This window comes from Protopterus annectens, chromosome 4.part0 (genome assembly GCF_019279795.1).
Source record: "Protopterus annectens isolate FY-2018-M chromosome 4.part0, PAN1.0, whole genome shotgun sequence".
Classification (NCBI taxonomy): domain Eukaryota; kingdom Metazoa; phylum Chordata; order Ceratodontiformes; family Protopteridae; genus Protopterus; species Protopterus annectens.
This window is the reverse complement of record NC_056733.1, coordinates 568,823,495-568,841,455: the sequence shown is the minus strand read 5'-3', so window position 1 is coordinate 568,841,455 and position 17,961 is coordinate 568,823,495. Positions and strand designations below refer to the sequence as shown.

Genomic DNA, 17,961 nt, shown 5'->3' with positions numbered 1-17,961 from the left:
TGAAACCCACTTTCCTGAACCAATAAAATGTGGAAAATATAAATTATATATATTTATAGAGGTGCAAGTCATCCTTATAATCTCCATGTGGTAGATATTGTCCTTAAAACGCATTTACTTAAATATGTGTACAGCTGCATGACCATGGGAGAAGGGGAAACACCCTGTAAGGGTGAACAATAAACAAGACAGTCAATCTCACAGATTAACAAATAACAATGTAACATGACAAGCGAAAGGAAACATCAAGGGAGCAGGATCAGGAAGTAGGTGCTCAAAGATATATCGTTAATTACTTACAGGAAAACTTACTATACCAAAGAATGGACTCAGCTTTATCTAAAAACACGTTAACTTAAAAATCTTAGTTTTCTTTAACAGATTGGTTTGACTTTATTACTTGCTGTATGCACTGCATACGTGTGTTTGTGTGTGTGTTTGTAATTTTAACAATGAAAACTGGATTTCAGAGTAGACGCTCAAGTATAAAACTGAAAATGGAAAATAAATAAATAAACTAAAATTAATAATGTCCATCACTGTTCTAGAACATTAGCTTCATTTTGTTAATGCCAACACCTGAATCACAGATACCCATGCCTCCTCACTCACTTCTATATGCACACACACACACACACACACACACACACACACATACACACACAATTATAAAATGAATGATCAAAAATGAACAAAAGCAACTGTCATATAAAACTGAAAAAAAATAAAACAGTGAATACAAATTTCACCGAAATACTTGACTGAATACAAAGTCATTAAAAACAACAAAAATATCAAAATCTACTTCATCTGCAGAGGATTAAGCCCCTGTACCCCATGTGGAAGGGTTGCACTACTCCACACCTGCTACCTAAATATACCAACTCTGAGCTCACACAACAGCAGAGAAGAGACATATTTCTAATCCCTCGTCACCAAACTCTTGGACAACTGCTACCTCCTATGTAACATAACAAATAACAAAAGTAATGCCAGCATCCCATCTCCACCCACAAAGAAAGAGTGGCATAAAAAATCCACCTAATGCATATCACTAAAATGCGAACTAGTGTAATTCAGTAAACAAAAGCAGGTAATGCCAATAATACATAACAAAACAAAAATCTAGGTACTAGTCCCCTGTCAGGTGCACACCAGCCATATATGAGCCATACAACAGACAGAGTGAGCTAATACATTGCAGAGCTGTAGCCCACAGAGGGAGGACATTTGTGAACAGTTCCGGCACGGCACTTCATTCACACATAATCATCACAACACAGTGCTGACAGTAGAATTGTCCAGATAATGCAGATAGGGCTCCCCTCAGTCTGTTATTGACGGCCACTTACTGTTAGAGATCCTCAGCAACCCTCTTCCAGCACACACCGACAACATGGCTGTGGCTTAGCACATTCAAACACTGGGATCTCCACTGTGCCCCTGCTTGACAGAGGCACACCTCACTAGCCTCACATGTTGCCTTATGTGACCTACTTTACAGTGGCACAGTAGCCTACTGTACTGGGGATGCAGATGCCAAGCACACTCTGGCTGAGCTGTCATTCCCTAGGGCAACAAGCCTAGTATTGACCTCTACACCCATATGTTCAATTGTCAGATGCACAATATTTGTTGTGCTGTTCTACTGTTTGCAGGTCTTTATTGCCATAGCATTCCCTGTTCCTATGACCAACTTGTGTATCTGTGGAAGATGTTTGCATATGGCGATCCACTATATCACTTATGTCTCTGTAGTCATTTACTGTGTGCACTGGGCAGATTGCTGTGTTGTGGTTGGTTCCTGGAATGACACGTACAAATACCAGATATGTGTGGCCAACTGCTAAACGGAGATATGGCCTAAGTGTGTCAGCATGCCCAGTTCAGCCTTTCCATGGCATGTTGTCTGACATATGCCTCATTTATCAAAGTGTGCGAGCATGCCCAGTGTGAGCTTTCCATATGTTGCACTCTGAAGTCCAGCACATATTTGGGTGTGTGTGAACTTCAACAATACCTCACGTTTATGGTTGTGTGTTGGGTATCATGTTGTGTACTAACTGTCCAACTGCTTCGTGTCTGCCACAACAGGGATTATACTGTGCCTGCAGGGATTGCATGGGATACTTTGCAGACAGTTGTCAACATACTTTCATAATGACCTAACACTGTAGTACCGTATAGTGTACTGGTTCAGTACTTTCACTGTGGTGGACAGTATCCTGGGCTTTAGTCCTATCACTGCTTGACATCTTCATAGTGAGCACAACAGACTGTGTAGGGGCCAGTTGTGCACATATGACCATGTTGCATTATGTTCAGATATGGACTACCTACACCAGGCTCGTCCAACATTGGTAGTGTATTCCACAACATGGGTGGACATTGGCAAACACTAGCGATGTTCCCTAGGCCATTTCTGATGCTAGTCACAGGGTGTGTTTGTCCTTGACACACTTTGTAACTGGAGTTTGCCATGACATATGTCATGGTTAGTATACTGTGCCTCTGTCTACCTCTGACATAACAGTGATACCCAGGGTTAGCCTACCATCTCCCATCCACTCATCAGGATTCCTCTTGAGGGGTGTCGATAGGTGACTCTCTGGCTGACCTGTACGGAGTTTACTGAAGAGTGGGGTGCCTTCTGTGTTATGGATCATTCTGTACAGCTTGTCCTATGTATGTCAGTGCTGGGGTTCAGGTCTCTCATGTGCATAGCTCACTGCCATTCAGATTGTACAAGGTGCAGCATGTTCATTGATTCCAGGTTGGACATGGCTTCATACATCAGGCACAGCTTGCCTGTAGCTGGGCAGTATGGCAGTGTGTGGGGCTGCAGTTTGTTTACTCAGGCAACACATGGTATCTGTTCATGCTCTTTGCTACTCCTGGTGGGGTACTGTTGTGGACTTTACAGTTGATGGAGGTGTCTGCTGAGGTATATCCCACAGGGGCTATTGTAGTCAATTGTGGCTGATGAAGGATGACTGCAGAGCCACAGTGACCTCCCTTATCTACATCTGACAACCTTCATGATTGGGTGGGTATATAGTATGTTTCTGCGAACACTACAGCCACATGTTTGTCCAGTGCAGGATATCTATCACCTTTTGTCCCCAGGTCTCTCATTACATGTTAGGTACGTAATGGGTTAACACCTGTGTGGTAATTTGTGGGCACGTACTGTATATCCACGGTGGTTGTCTATACACAGTTCTGCAATTAGCTTGCTGACATGGCTATGGCTCCAGTTGTCTGTTTGTAGGTGGCCCTTTTGGGGGTTGCTTGTGTCGGCTGGGGGTCGGATATGGTGGGCTGTTTGTACTCCTCTGCATAAATGTTCAGTCACAGTCCTTCCATGTTGGCCTATACCTATGGGACATATATATAGAATGGGGGGGGCCCAGGACCAGGCCTTGTGGGATGCCACTCATATCTGCTTTGTAGTCTGACATGGATGCAGCATGTCTGACCATGTCAGTTCTGTCCTTGGTCTGGTTTGCAACCCCTCTACTGACATAGGGGTATATATTTAAGCTGGTGAACATATCCATACTGAACTCGTAGGGTATTGTCTAGAAGCATATGCATGGTCCAGCTACGCTGTGTGGACCACATTGCCCTCACCAATGACCTTAATGACTGCTTCAAATGGGTCAAACATGTTTAGGGGCAGGATCTGAAGTTACGACAGCCACACTGTGTAGGGTCCAGTATCAGTAGGTCCACAATAGCTTTATGTCTGCGGTACATACTGATCCTTTCCATAGCTGTGCAGACCAAGCTTGTCAGGATCCTGGGGTGGTAGTTTGCAGTATCCATTCAGGCAACACCTTTGTTGTGAAGGACCACTGTTGTTGTACACTGCTCTTTGGGTACATATCCTGTGGTAAGGCTGACATTGGGCAGTAGTGTGATTTGGCATTCCATTATTCTTGGAGTCCATGTTGGCCTCAGCCCAGGACACCATTCACATACCTTTGCTGCTGTGTGTTTTGCTTTGCAGATGATGGCTGTTACCTCAGCATCTGCAATGTCAGGGGACCAGCAGTCTGCTGGGATAGATATTTTGCATTCTGGGGGGGGGGGGGGGGGTTTGCACTGCACCTGTCAGGTTGTATGTTAGCAATATGTGTGTGTTTGGTATGTTGTTTGTAATATCTGTGTGATTCGGAGCATATCTGTGGATGCCCAACATGGTTCCTACCATCAGTTAAGTAAGCCTTGTGATTATCCTTAGTGTCCTGTACAATTTGTATCTTCATAGGTTCATGGGTTCATACTAGGCTATCCACCCTAGGACATTAGTAAGCCTAGCCAGAGTGTGTGTGTCTTTCGCTGCCCCTTGCTATGTGACTATTATGGCCATTTATGAATTTCTTTACTGTGCCTCTGTCTGGTCGTGACACAGTGAAGACCCCCAGTATACATGTACGATCATCCATCCACTTGGCAATATTCCTGTTGAGGGGTGTCAGTGAGGGGCTCTGCCTAACATGGATTGGGATCCTGTTTCTGGGTGTGGGGAGCCTCTGGGTTATGTATCTGTCCCTCCAGCACATCCTATTTCATTATGTGTTGAGGCTGACATCTGTCACTCTCACAGCTCCAATGGCTTTGATTTCCTGTGGTGGAGTATGTCCATTACTCCTGTGTTGGACATGGCCTTGTACAACAGACATACAATGCCTCTGTGTAGGCAGCCTGTGACTGCATTCAGCTGGGGTGTCTACAGCCCGGCAGCATATGACATATATTTCACACCCTTTATCCTCTTGGTGGGGTAACTATGAGGTCTTCCGAACCACTGCAGGTGTCACGTACGGTACATCCCATATGAGTCACTGTACTAGATTATGGGTCTGATAAGGAAACAGTACAGCAGCACAGTGACCTCTGTTGATATAGATGTGAATCATTTCATGATACGGTGTCCAATATCGACAATCTTCCTAGCCACATTGCATTGTGAGTGTCACATGATAGATTACTGTCGACTTGTGTCCCTAGGTCCCTGATTACTCCTTGCATACATAATGGCTTGCCACCTATGTGGTAATTTGTGTGTATCTTGTCTGGTATTTGGTGGGACATTCATACTGTCCAGTGTCTTCAGGATGTCTGGGTGGAGTTCTTGTGAGTGAGAGTGTGGTCTGTCGCATGCTACAGACTGTACAGCAGTTTTGACTACACTTAGGTGCACATGGGTGGTCTCCGCTGCTTTGTGCATTGTCAGTTACCTGGCCGTATGGGTGTCTGTGCTGCATATGGATACTCCCCCTCCTTTGATGTTTTGGTCCAGGTGTTGGGGCCATAACGCATGATATGTGGTATAACCTGGTAGTGCTGGTGTGCTATCACTAGGCTTGCAGCAGGCTTCTGTCACTGCACAGACATCGATGTTCTCCATACTGGGAAGTGCCTCAGGGGCATGCATATTGCAGTTTACACATCTAGCATTGGTCAGCATTACCCTTATGTTTCTTACCACTTATGTTTTCTAGGGTGGTGGGTAGTCTTTTTGGCCTTGCCTACATACGGCTCTATGGGGGTGGCAAAGGCCTTATCCAGTATCCAGACGCACAGGGGTAACAGGTGCAAGCCATCCCTGGAACAGCAGCATGGCTTGTCATCTCAAGCAGACAGACATTAGACCCTCTTGGACTGACAGCTGTAACTGTGCCACCTGTTAAACATGATCATTCTGTGTTTGTACTGTGACATCATTCTTGATGAGGGTTGGATGCTGCACACGGCCAGTGACATACCGGCCTGGGGTACATACTCAGAGAGCTCATCCATGTCTCTTTTCATGTAGACCAGGGAGGTACATCTCAGGTCATTCACACCAGCATGGACATTGAGTGCATCATATTCCTGCTTGCTTTGGGGTGACCTGCATACTTGTGTTATGTGGCATATTGTGGCAGCCTACAGGCAGCTTACTGTACCCTTTCCCTTGTTCAGTCTGGTGAGTGGGACAGCAGTGTGTCTGCCTATACAGACACCTATTACAACTGTATCAGGCATGTTGTTTCTCCTTCTGGCCTGTGACTGTTTGGCACACCAGCTTTGTGTACTATGTGTTACATGTGCTATGTCTGGAGGTTGTGGATGCTTGTGATCTGCTTTGGAGGCTTCTGTTGGTGTGGTGTGTTTGTAATTAGGGCCTCCGGGAATGTTTTTCTGTGTTTATGTTTTTGGTTTACAGTTGTGGTAGGTCTATGTGGGACTGGGTTTGTGGTGTATGTGGTTACCTTCTCCTCCTGACTAGTTTTGACAGTACTGAGTTGGGGGAGCTCAGCCTCCGGTTTGGATACATGGTTGCATCTATCACATATATTTGTATTTATTGTGGGGAGTTGTGGTTGTCTGTGTACTTGGGACAGGTGTCACATTGCCTCTGGATTCACAGATTCTACTTGTTGTGGCTGGCCTTAGTGGATTGTATGTGTGGACATATGTTATTGCCATACTACTGATCAGTGATTACTTCCCTTTTTATGTTTGCTCTATCATGTGGTAGCTTCCTCATTCTCTTGCATGGTTTGGTAATGGCTGGAGTCCAGCATGCCAGATGCCTGCGTGTATGGCATTGTGTCTTGTTGTTATTTGTGATTGCATACTCCAAGCATTCCTGGCTGTGTTCATGGAATGCCTGTATAACATGTTCTGTGGTGTGTCCCATATTCTGCACTTGCACAAGGCCTTTCGTGGATTCCACATCGGTTTGGAGGGGTGCAAAATTTTTCACTGTGGTATTCTGGCCAGGGACTGGGGTCAGGATGTGTATATCCAGTGTGATTACTCTATGGTCTGGTCTTACCAGTGAAGGATACACTTCTCATCTTGCCATCCAGTACACATGTTGCTGATTATCACATCCAGTATGCTTACCCCTCTTGTGGGAGTGGTACATTGTTCCTGGGCATTTTGGTTTATGGATTCTGGGAACTTTTCTCCGACTGTGTTGGTGCTAGTATAATGCTCCCGATGTATGTCTGGGTATTTTCAGTCAAGCAATATAATGTGGTTTGGGGGGCTTGATATATTCATGTATTCCAACATAGGCCATGTGCAGTTCCTGGTATTAGGACAGTAGTCTGCAGCAGGCTATATACTGGGAGGCAGTTTTAGCCATTGGTATTTGACCATGGCTAATCCATGCTGCTTCTTGGCGTGGTACCAACATGGGGGTGTGGTTATCCTTGACATTTATTGCTAGTCACCCTACTTTTGTAGCTTGTTCCATGTTTTGCGGCTGTACAGCACAGTATGAGGTGTGACCTGGTAGTGTTAGGGTGCTGATGTGAGCCTTGACCCAGTTCTCTATTGCAGGACTGATATCTACATTCTCCATACTGTGTGCGTTTACACTGCACACATCTTGCTGTTTAGACTTCTGGCATTGGGTAGCATTACATCTAGGTTCCTATCCCTTGTGGTACCTATGAAGGTGGGTTTGTGTTTTGAGACTTACCTATTCAGGGCATGCTGTGGGTACTGACAGCCTTTGCCAGTATCCATGGGGCATGGACTGATAGGTGCACGCCACCCCTAGCAGGTGGTGCATCATGTCATGCTCCACATGTCTTCCCAGCCTGAAACACATTGGCTCCCCTTTGACTAACTGCATTACTTCAGCCAGTTATTGCACTTGATCATCCCATCGTCATTTTGTGGCTTCATGCTTGGTGAGGGTGGATGTTAGTCAGGGTGCTCAGGTGTGCATATAGTACATGGTGTTACATTACTTAACACATGGCATTCATGCCTCAGGTGGTGCTGCAGGGCTGCCTCTGTCGGATGCACATATTACACTCCCTGTACATGTTTGTGAGCCAGTCATGTCATTTTAGGCATTCATGTTATTATTTGAGTGAGTCAGAGGGGGTATCATTCCCAGGGTTCCTACTGAGCCAGTGTATGTGCTATGCGTTGCCTCTTTGCCAAGGCCAGGGCATACTGGGCACGCCTCCTTCTGCCTACTGGGGCAGGCTCAGGTTGTTCCTCCTCCGAGTCACGCTCTGCCTGTGATGGCCTTGGCAATGGTGGGAGGCTGTTTGGCCCAGCCCTATGCTGGTCCTGCTGCAGCTGTTTTCTCCAGATCATATTATGTAGCATAGCACATACCATGACAATTTGGGTACATGTAGTTGGTGTGTACTGCAAGGCTCCACCAGATGTGTCCAGACACCGGAACCATGACTTCAGCAGCCCAAACACATGCTCTATTACATTACGTGTTTGCGCATGTGCCTCATTATGGCGTTCCTGTTCAGGTGTGTGTGCGTTTCTGATGGGTGTCATCAGCCACGGCCCCAGTGCATAACCTGCATCCCCCACTAGGTGTCCGTGTGGGATGTCCCCATTGGCAAAGGTCTGGTACAGCTGCGTCAAATGCCAGATGTGGGAATCATGGTAACTCCCAGGGCAGCCAGCACACACATTCATTATTATGCCCTGGGCATCACACATGACCTGGCAGTTGATGGAGGGGAAGCCCTTGTGGTTAATGTAGGCCCTACCCCGCTCACTGGCTGGTGCTTTGATGCATATGTGTGTGCAGTCTATTGCACCCACTACCTCAGGGTATTCCGCTATTTGCTGGAAGAGACGCATATTGCTGGCCAATACCTCACAGGCATTGGGGAAATATACATGATCACCGACATGTGCTGACATGGCATCCAGGAACTAGTGCAGTACCCTGGAGGCTGATGCCTGTGATATCCCCATGATATCACCAGTTGGTCTCTGGAAGGTACCTGTTGCTAGTATTCTTAGGCCAACACATACCTTGGTTTCCACTGGGATGGGTTCCCCTCTGTTGGTTCTGTGTGTGAGGCGTGGCCTGCACAGCTCAACTATTTGCTGCAGGAGCTCTCTGTCCACTCTATAGCGCTTTACTATCTCCAGATCATGTAACCCGTGGTAGGTGACCCTGGGCCTGTACACTCTTCTCCGTCTCCTCACTGTGGGTTGTCTGGCACCATCTGCATTGTCACCACCCTCAGCAAGTCGCCTATGTCTCATTATGACAGCTATGGCAGCCCCTAACATTTCTGCTCTGAGTGAAGCTTTTTCAGTTTTCACTTCTATTAGCTTACTCCTGTCTTGCAGTGTCTCTTGAGAGAAACATCCTGCACTACTGTTTGCAGAGTTTTAAGTGCTGGGCTGGGCTACTATTCTGCCTGTGTAATTGCCTGCTTCTAATTGTTTTCACCTGCTAGCTTCAGCAGTATTCCCTGCTATCTTCCTACTAATTATGTAGCTTCCTTTTTCCTTTCTGTTTCCTCAGGGGGGAGCAACGTGCATACCAGCAGAAACACGCTCACAGTGGCTTATACGCACGCACACGTGCTTACACGGTTCAGAATCTACTTATTCGGGTTAAAACGCGCGCACACCCGTGCAAACAGTGTTACAAGTCTGCCAACAGCCTCCTACATGCTCAGCCTGCCCTACACACGCGCACACCAGCGCAAACAGTGTTAAACATCTACCAACACGCTCCCACATGCTCAGTCTGCCTTACACGCGCGCACACTGCCCTACTCACGCTTCATGGCGTGCACACGTGCGCATGCAAGCCCAGCAAGAAACTTTGGTGTAAGTAACAGTGCACACCTTCCATTTCTTGACTTTCTCAGACTTATCTTGTGGCACTCCTCTTTCCATGATCTGTGTCTGTCATCTGTCATGTAACACTGACCTCCAATGAACTGCATTTCTTTCTACCATTCCCCCCTGTGATGTCACCTATCTCCTATTCTATTCCTCCCCCTTATGTATCTCTTACACTACTCAGACTGTGCTCATTTGCTATGTGACTGTGAGATTCAGTATCCTAACCCTCATTTACATGAGATTGCCTACTAATGCTTAGTTACATTTCTTAAACTCAGCTTCCTCCCTTAGCAACCACTACACGGTGGCCATGTTGTTTTTGGTCTGCTGGTCCCTGCATTGTCATTCCATGTATTGCATAAAACCCGCATTTGTGGGTTTATAACCTTCGTTTTTATGTTTTATACAGCGCAGCCCGTTTGCACGGGGCTGCGCTGCGTTTAAACATCGGCGATCGCCGGAAAAAAAAAATTATATTTTTATTATTTTTGCATCGGGTTACCTTGCCAATGGCCACATATTTGGCCATTGGCATGCTGCCTGACACATATGCACCCTTTATTTGGAGATGACATGGCTCCGTTGTGAGATTTGCAGAAACGTACTCAGTTGTCAACTGAGTACATTTCTGCAGCTAAAACGTCTCTTACACGGGCTGGTTTCTGCTTCGTGGATCGCTAATATACCTCATTTGCATACCTTTCGGCTGCAAGTGAGGTATTTAGCATGTCCACGCCCAGTCCGTGTAAGAGACGTTTTAGCTGGTCTCTTACATGGAGTTTAGGGCTGTTCCTGGATCGCGAGGCTTGCATGGAGTGTTACACGTCTCTTACACTCTGTGCAAGCCTTCGTGAATCCTGCCCGTATGTCTTTAAACCAGTACAACTCTATGTTTTTTAAACACCATAGGTCTTCTATGCTTTTAACAGACAAGCTAAAAACTGCTGTTGTGTTACAGTAGCCATATGTTCTTCAATAAATGGAACTGAGTTATCTTACCGTATATATGTGTAAAACTAAAGGCAGGATTTTGCATACTAGGTGTATCTAATGGGCATATCACACTGGTTTTACTGTGTAAAACCAAGACTAAAATCGCTAACGGTGAAGGCATCGATCCTAAACAATTGAAACCCACTTTCCTGAACCAATAAAATGTGGAAAATATAAATTATATATATTTATAGAGGTGCAAGTCATCCTTATAATCTCCATGTGGTAGATATTGTCCTTAAAACGCATTTACTTAAATATGTGTACAGCTGCATGACCATGGGAGAAGGGGAAACACCCTGTAAGGGTGAACAATAAACAAGACAGTCAATCTCACAGATTAACAAATAACAATGTAACATGACAAGCGAAAGGAAACATCAAGGGAGCAGGATCAGGAAGTAGGTGCTCAAAGATATATACGTTAATTACTTACAGGAAAACTTACTATACCAAAGAATGGACTCAGCTTTATCTAAAAACACGTTAACTTAAAAATCTTAGTTTTCTTTAACAGATTGGTTTGACTTTATTACTTGCTGTATGCACACGCACGTGTTATGTGTTTGTGTGTGTGTTTGTAATTTTTAACAATGAAAACTGGATTTCAGAGTAGACGTTCAAGTATAAAACTGAAAATGGAAAATAAATAAATAAACTAAAATTAATAATGTCCATCACTGTTCTAGAACATTAGCTTCATTTTGTTAATGCCAACACCTGAATCACAGATACCCATGCCTCCTCACTCACTTCTATATGCACACACACACACACACACACACACACACACACATACACACACAATTATAAAATGAATGATCAAAAATGAACAAAAGCAACTGTCATATAAAACTGAAAAAAAAAAATAAAACAGTGAATACAAATTTCACCGAAATACTTGACTGAATACAAAGTCATTAAAAACAACAAAAATATCAAAATCTACTTCATCTGCAGAGGATTAAGCCCCCCTGTACCCCCCATGTGGAAGGGTTGCACTACTCCACACCCCCTGCTACCTAAATATACCAACTCTGAGCTCACACAACAGCAGAGAAGAGACATATTTCTAATCCCTACGTCACCAAACTCTTGGACAACTGCTACCTCCTATGTAACATAACAAATAACAAAAGTAATGCCAGCATCCCATCTCCACCCACAAAGAAAGAGTGGCATAAAAAATCCACCTAATGCATATCACTAAAATGCGAACTAGTGTAATTCAGTAAACAAAAGCAGGTAATGCCAATAATACATAACAAAACAAAAATCTCGGTACTAGTCCCTTAAACTATTCAAATAAATAAAACCCCTAAACAAGTCCTAGCTAAATACATTACCAGTAATAATAAAAGTGTATAACTAAGAAACCCTAAATGACAAACATACCCACAATGTAAGTAAAAAACAACAAAAGTACCAAAGTCCAACACGGCAAACTGGCAAGATAAATAAAATAAAAACTTTAATTCAGAATAGTAAGTGCTTTCACGGTGTATCGAACCACTTCATCAGACTGATTCTTGAAACTACACATTAGGTTCAAGTAGCTAGCATAAAATCAATTAACATAATCACTAAAAACATTTTAAAGAAACATCTTTATGCACCTTAGGTAGATCATAAATTACAGGTGCTAGGGGATGTTTGACTTCAAAGTACTCAAAAAGCTTCTCATTGATCGTGCCAGTCATAAGCATATCGAATAGAAAAAAATATACTTTTTCAGTAATTGCATTGACAAATTTAGAGAATGAAGTTGCTTCATTAAAACCATTCTTAAAGGGAAGACCACTTAAAACATTGAGATTTTAAATGTTTTGTACTTCTGTCAGTTTTTATTTTATATATATGAGCTTTTTCTTGATGTTTTTATTTAAGCTATACTATTTGGAGACCGTTTCTTTAAAATCTTTTTAGTGATGGTGCTAATTGATTTTATGCTAGCTACTTAAACCTAGTATGTATGTACTTTATAGAATCAGTATGATGAAGTGGTTTGATACACCGTGAAAGCGCTTACTGTTCTGAACTAAAGTTTTTATTTTATTCATCTTGCCAATTTGCCATGTTGGGCTTTAGTACTTTTGTTGTTTTTTACTTGGATTTTTTTTATTGTACTGGTCCATTCTTATTCCTGGTGTTGTGCTTTTTTATATACCCACAATGTAACCCTACACATTCGACCTTAAAACGATCAGACTACAGACTATTCACAAAAAAATGTGCAGTTGCTCTAATTCACACACCTTCCAACAGTTTGACTAAATCTGCTGAACTGTGCACTACAGATAAATATTTGTGTGTGCAAGGTGTGTGTGATTGTAATGGATAGGAATATCACCCTGAAAATATCTATTATAAAGTTGATGTCACCAACAATTTCAACATGTGTGCTGCTGAACAAGTTTGACTATCTTCTGTTGGTGGTCTGTGTATCAATGGGGGATCGTTCTTTCACAAAGCTTACTCCTTCACTATAGAACTACCAGGTCAAAACCCCTTTAAACCTCTACCTTCACACTTTCCTTTTTTCTGTTTTCTTTTGCTGTATTTTTCTCAACTCACTGGCACAAATGCCTTCTCAAAGATAGCTTCCCAAATTCTTGCCACAAATCTTCTCCCTAGTGGAAGTTACTGCCCAGCTTCATATCTGCAAGACACCCTAAACATTCCCATCCTAAAACTTTTTCCCATGCTCAATTACCGCATCATCAGAATCTAAAAACATAAATCTTGTGCATATTAATCAGGCACCTATTCCAGAAACACAGAATAACACTGAATTTTAAGTAAAGTAAGACAAATAAACTAAAATGTAAAGTCCCTCATTTGGAATAAATATACTGGCACAAAGTGAAGGATTTCAAATTATTTGTGATACTGTAGTAGTTCTGAAAATCTATGTAAACTCAAAATTATTGACCTTAGATATAGCAGTAAGTGCCCACTACTTTAGTAATTCGGTGGCATAACCATGGATGAGCCATATGTCATACTGCTCAACATTAAAAAATGGCAATTTAAATAGCTGTAAAATATATTATGCATTTTAGTGTCTCAGTATTAAATGCAATGAAAAAAAAGATAATTCATGTGTAAAATATGAGACAATGCTCTCATTTATAATTTTTTGTAATTTGTGTTTTGCAAACTCTTTCTGCATTTTGCACTAGCACAAGTTATACTGGCCCAATGTTTTGCATCAGGCATGTGGTACACAGATAAATTGATTAAAAGATAAAACCTGCATGTACTTACTTTGTGATCTAATGGCCTGTAATAAGCAGTCAAGGTAAAGACCACCATGGTAGTGAGGTAGGACACAACACTGATATAGAAGGAAACTGCTCCGAACTTCTGCCACTTATCTCTCAGCAGTTCGTTAATTGGCTCCACAGCTAACATTTCATGCCGATTCTGTAAGAGTAAAATGCAGCAAACAGAAGTCACTATCATTAAGTGTTATTACGATGAAATGCTGCTTATTCCCACCCCTGAGGTTTATTCTTGCATTTAACAAAGTATGAACAGTTTTAGGAAAGATTACTCCATTCCTCTCCAGTCTGTCAGATAACAGGTACCAAATAAGCACTTACTTCAGATAAAAAAATGCCAATAATGCACTTACAAAACATTGTACCTTTTCAATCAATGTGACTTTGGTTACTTTGTATCAAACCAGAGAGAGAGAGAGAGAGAGAGAGAGAGAGAGAGAGACCGTCTCTTTTCAGTCAGATTCTGAAACATAAAATGGGGTTAGATTACAGAAATGTTGTTAGGTGGCTTGACTCATTACTTTTCTTGTACGTTTTGCTGATTCACCTTTTTGTATTGCTGTCAATGCACATTATGGCTATACTGCAGACTTTTTCTAACAGGAAGGACTGCTTCTTGTGATCTCAACCAAAAGAGAGAGCACCCTTTTTGGCAAGCAAATATCGTCTTCAGTATAGTAATAACTCATGTTTGGACACGGATAATGCAGAATTTACCCACCAGAGGCATTGTGCTTGTGATATGGGTAACTCCTGCATTACCCAAAACTGGACATGAGTTATTGCTATTATGCAATGGCACTACTTAAGAGAAATACTTCTTCCATTTTCTAAATAATGTTATAGTATAAATGGAGTTTATTCCTCTTCCACATCACGTAAGTGAAGTCCATGCAATGTACTAAGGATGAACTGGATATGTTATGTGCCAATGCTTGTGGAATACGTCATTAAGATGTACTTTCCGTATGATAGAAATGGATGTTGAATATTCTGTAGCAGAGCTGTGGAGATCATCAGTTGCACAGTCTTGTGTTTTACAATACTAACACTTAATATTGTACTTGTCGTAGTAGTACTATTAGGGATATGGGAACAGAAAATACACCCCTGGGATTCCACCTGTGTCCCTGCTTGACAGTGGTATAGGGTGCTGACTTGTTAGAACATGGTCTAAATCCTTAGCTAGGCTTGTAAGGGCCTCAGGGCCAATAGCCTAGTAACTTCCTATGATCCTATGTGTGCAGCTCAAGTAATGCAGCCTATTTTGTGTACAGTAGGGACAGAAGATGAAAACCTGGCTTTACAAAGTGAAGGAGAGACATTTTGTTTTGAACTGAATATAAAATAACTGCATAGAATTTTAAAACGAGTGTTTGATAGGAACACAGCATGCTATTGCTGAACAAAAAAAAGTAAAGAAATAGTGAGCTGTGATGCTTCTGGTTGCTGAAGTTTTGTTTAACAGATGTACTTGTTTGCGGGTTAATGCTTGAATTACAATTGGCATGTTGATTGCTCTGTCCAATCAGCATGCAAATCTTTGAATTCTGAATATGCATGACTTTCTCTTGTGCAATTAGCTGTACATGCAACTAACTCAGCAGCTTGTAACAAAAATAACAAGTGAAGGAATCTTTGTGTCAAGTTTGTAATATCATGAAAATAGATTGCTAGAGACAAATTCTGAGATGGCAAAGTTGTGCAGTTAGTCAAACATTCCTCAGCCAGTACTTTTGCACTTTCAGTTTTCAGAAAGGTTATCGTACTGGTCTTATGGAGTACAGAAGATGCCAATTTGCATATGGCCTCATCCCTGCAATAAAAAATTCTACAACTTTGAAACAAAACTGCAAATTCTTTTTTTATTTATTTCTGTTGGAAAATCAATCTTCCTCCAACTTTTTTTTCTTTGAGAAAGAGAAGAAAACTCAACAAGCATATCCCAGCCTAAATAGTGTACTATACACATGCAGTACTAACGTGTATTAGGTATGTATGTATGTATGTACGTACATACATACGGAGATAAGGATAGACTGAAAGAGAACTTCCTTCCTTTCTTAACGACTAAGCAAGTGATTCCCACCCTATCCGTGTCAACTGTAATGACATATGGAGGAATTTAGTGCTCTTCCTCAATGTCTTTGTCTTCAGTCATAGTGATTCTAACAGAAACCTAATGCAACAGTGTGTGGCTTCCTGAAACAAAGCAAATCATATTGAGAATTAAAGTGTAAGTGTGGCTTGAGAATGGATTAATACCTGCCTCCTCCTCCCACCCCTTTCAGTGTTCCTCACCTTCCAACAACTAGAAATTATAATACAAGGTGTAACGCAAGCCCTTAGTGACAGCTACAGGTATTGAGAAAAATGTCAAAAACAATCTACCAGTGTGTCTTTATCTACAAAAAAATTAACATTTTTTCTAATGAAAAAATACACTTTCCTTTTTGAAAGTATAGTGAGTGTCCAGTCATCAAATAACAATATTTCCTTTGGAGAAACTGAGTGGTGAATCAGTCGGGGTCCCACTCCCCTCACCTGTAAAATAACAAATCCAACCAATGTTGTTGGTTCGCATCTGACTCGTACAGAAATCTCACTTAATGCCAACGCCATTCACACAGTTTACTAGGCAAGTAGGTAAGGAAGGGAAGCAGATTGCCAGGCCTTTCTATCATCTCTCTCTCTCTCCCTCACACATACACATACATACACACACACACACACACACACACACACACACACACACACACACACACACACACACACACCCATCCCTACAGTCACCAATCCCCTTATGCATGTCTCTGGAATGTAGGAGAAAACTGGTATACCCAAAGTAAACCCAGGAATATAGCAGTAGGACAAGCAGATCCCACACACAAGGCACCCCACCAAAAACTGAATCAGAGAACCTCTTGTTTGGAGGAACAAATGCCACATAATGCACCACTATGCTGTCCAAAAAACAAGTATATTATTTTAAATATCAGTTGATCTGTAAAGAGGAACTTCACTGATCATTTCTGTGCTACCCTGTCCACTAATTAGAATTCAGTATCTTTATTTAAAAATTCCCCCATTCATTGCAAATGCATGCCTAATGCATTCCATGACATCACACACTGACTAGATAAATATATTTATCTCCTGTGCTCCCAGTTTGCCTCTTTGTCAATACTGAGCTCCTTCCTGCCAATCAAGAACAACTATTAAAATTCAGCACCCCCTTTGTTAACAGGTAAGAAGCAAGTACATACTTACTGGACTTACAGGAAAATCCAACAGCCAAGAGCAACTGAAAGGACCATCCATCTGCATGGAGATGATGGAAGGGTATCACTCACCTATCAAAGTACCTCTTTTTCATAGATCATATGATACAGCAAGGAAGCATCTTTTATTGCTAACATAAAGGAGCATCCTTACCAGTTATTACAGTTTTATTTTTTATTTAACATTTGTTGACTGGGAAAGTCCGACTAGGTTCCACAGATCCTGTTTTCAGTGGAGGCCCTGGGAGAAATGCTCCTGAAGCATGTCTTTAGAATGCGGGAGGAAACCGGAGTACCTGGAGGAAACCCACGCAAATGCAGGGAGAACATGCAAACTCTGCACAGAAAGCACCCCAGCTGAGAATCGAACTGGAGAACCTCTTGCTCTGTGGCGACAGCGTTAACCGCTGCACCACTGCGCCTAAGTGGTAAAAAACACTGGAATCAAAGGAGATGGAGAACCATGCTAGGACTACAGAACAACACCAAGCCAGAAAGCCTGACTTCATGGCTACAAGTAGTGCTGGTCTTAGAAAGCAGCATCAGACATTCCCAAAGCCACAGTAATGAAATCCTGACAAGGACAGACCACACAAACACTGGATACAGTTACTTACTAAAGAAAGGAAGGTCCAGAGTTAGAAGGCAAACTACCTTGTGGAACAGAGAATTGCCACTGCCACTACACACACACTCACACACACACACACACATACATAAATGCCGAGTGAAGACAGTGCAGACTTCCCACCATCACAGCAAGGAGC

The 17,961-nt window shown here is 42.5% G+C and overlaps 1 protein-coding gene across 1 annotated transcript in view; it reads right to left on the bottom strand.

The window, feature by feature from the left end:
- Positions 1 to 17,961, bottom strand: part of TRPV4 (transient receptor potential cation channel subfamily V member 4) — a 1,138,869-nt gene that overhangs the window by 164,537 nt on the left and 956,371 nt on the right. The window contains exon 8 of the mRNA XM_044068503.1: positions 13,897 to 14,055. Coding sequence (XP_043924438.1) covers positions 13,897 to 14,055 — 159 coding nt within the window. The remainder of the gene's footprint in view (positions 1 to 13,896; positions 14,056 to 17,961) is intronic.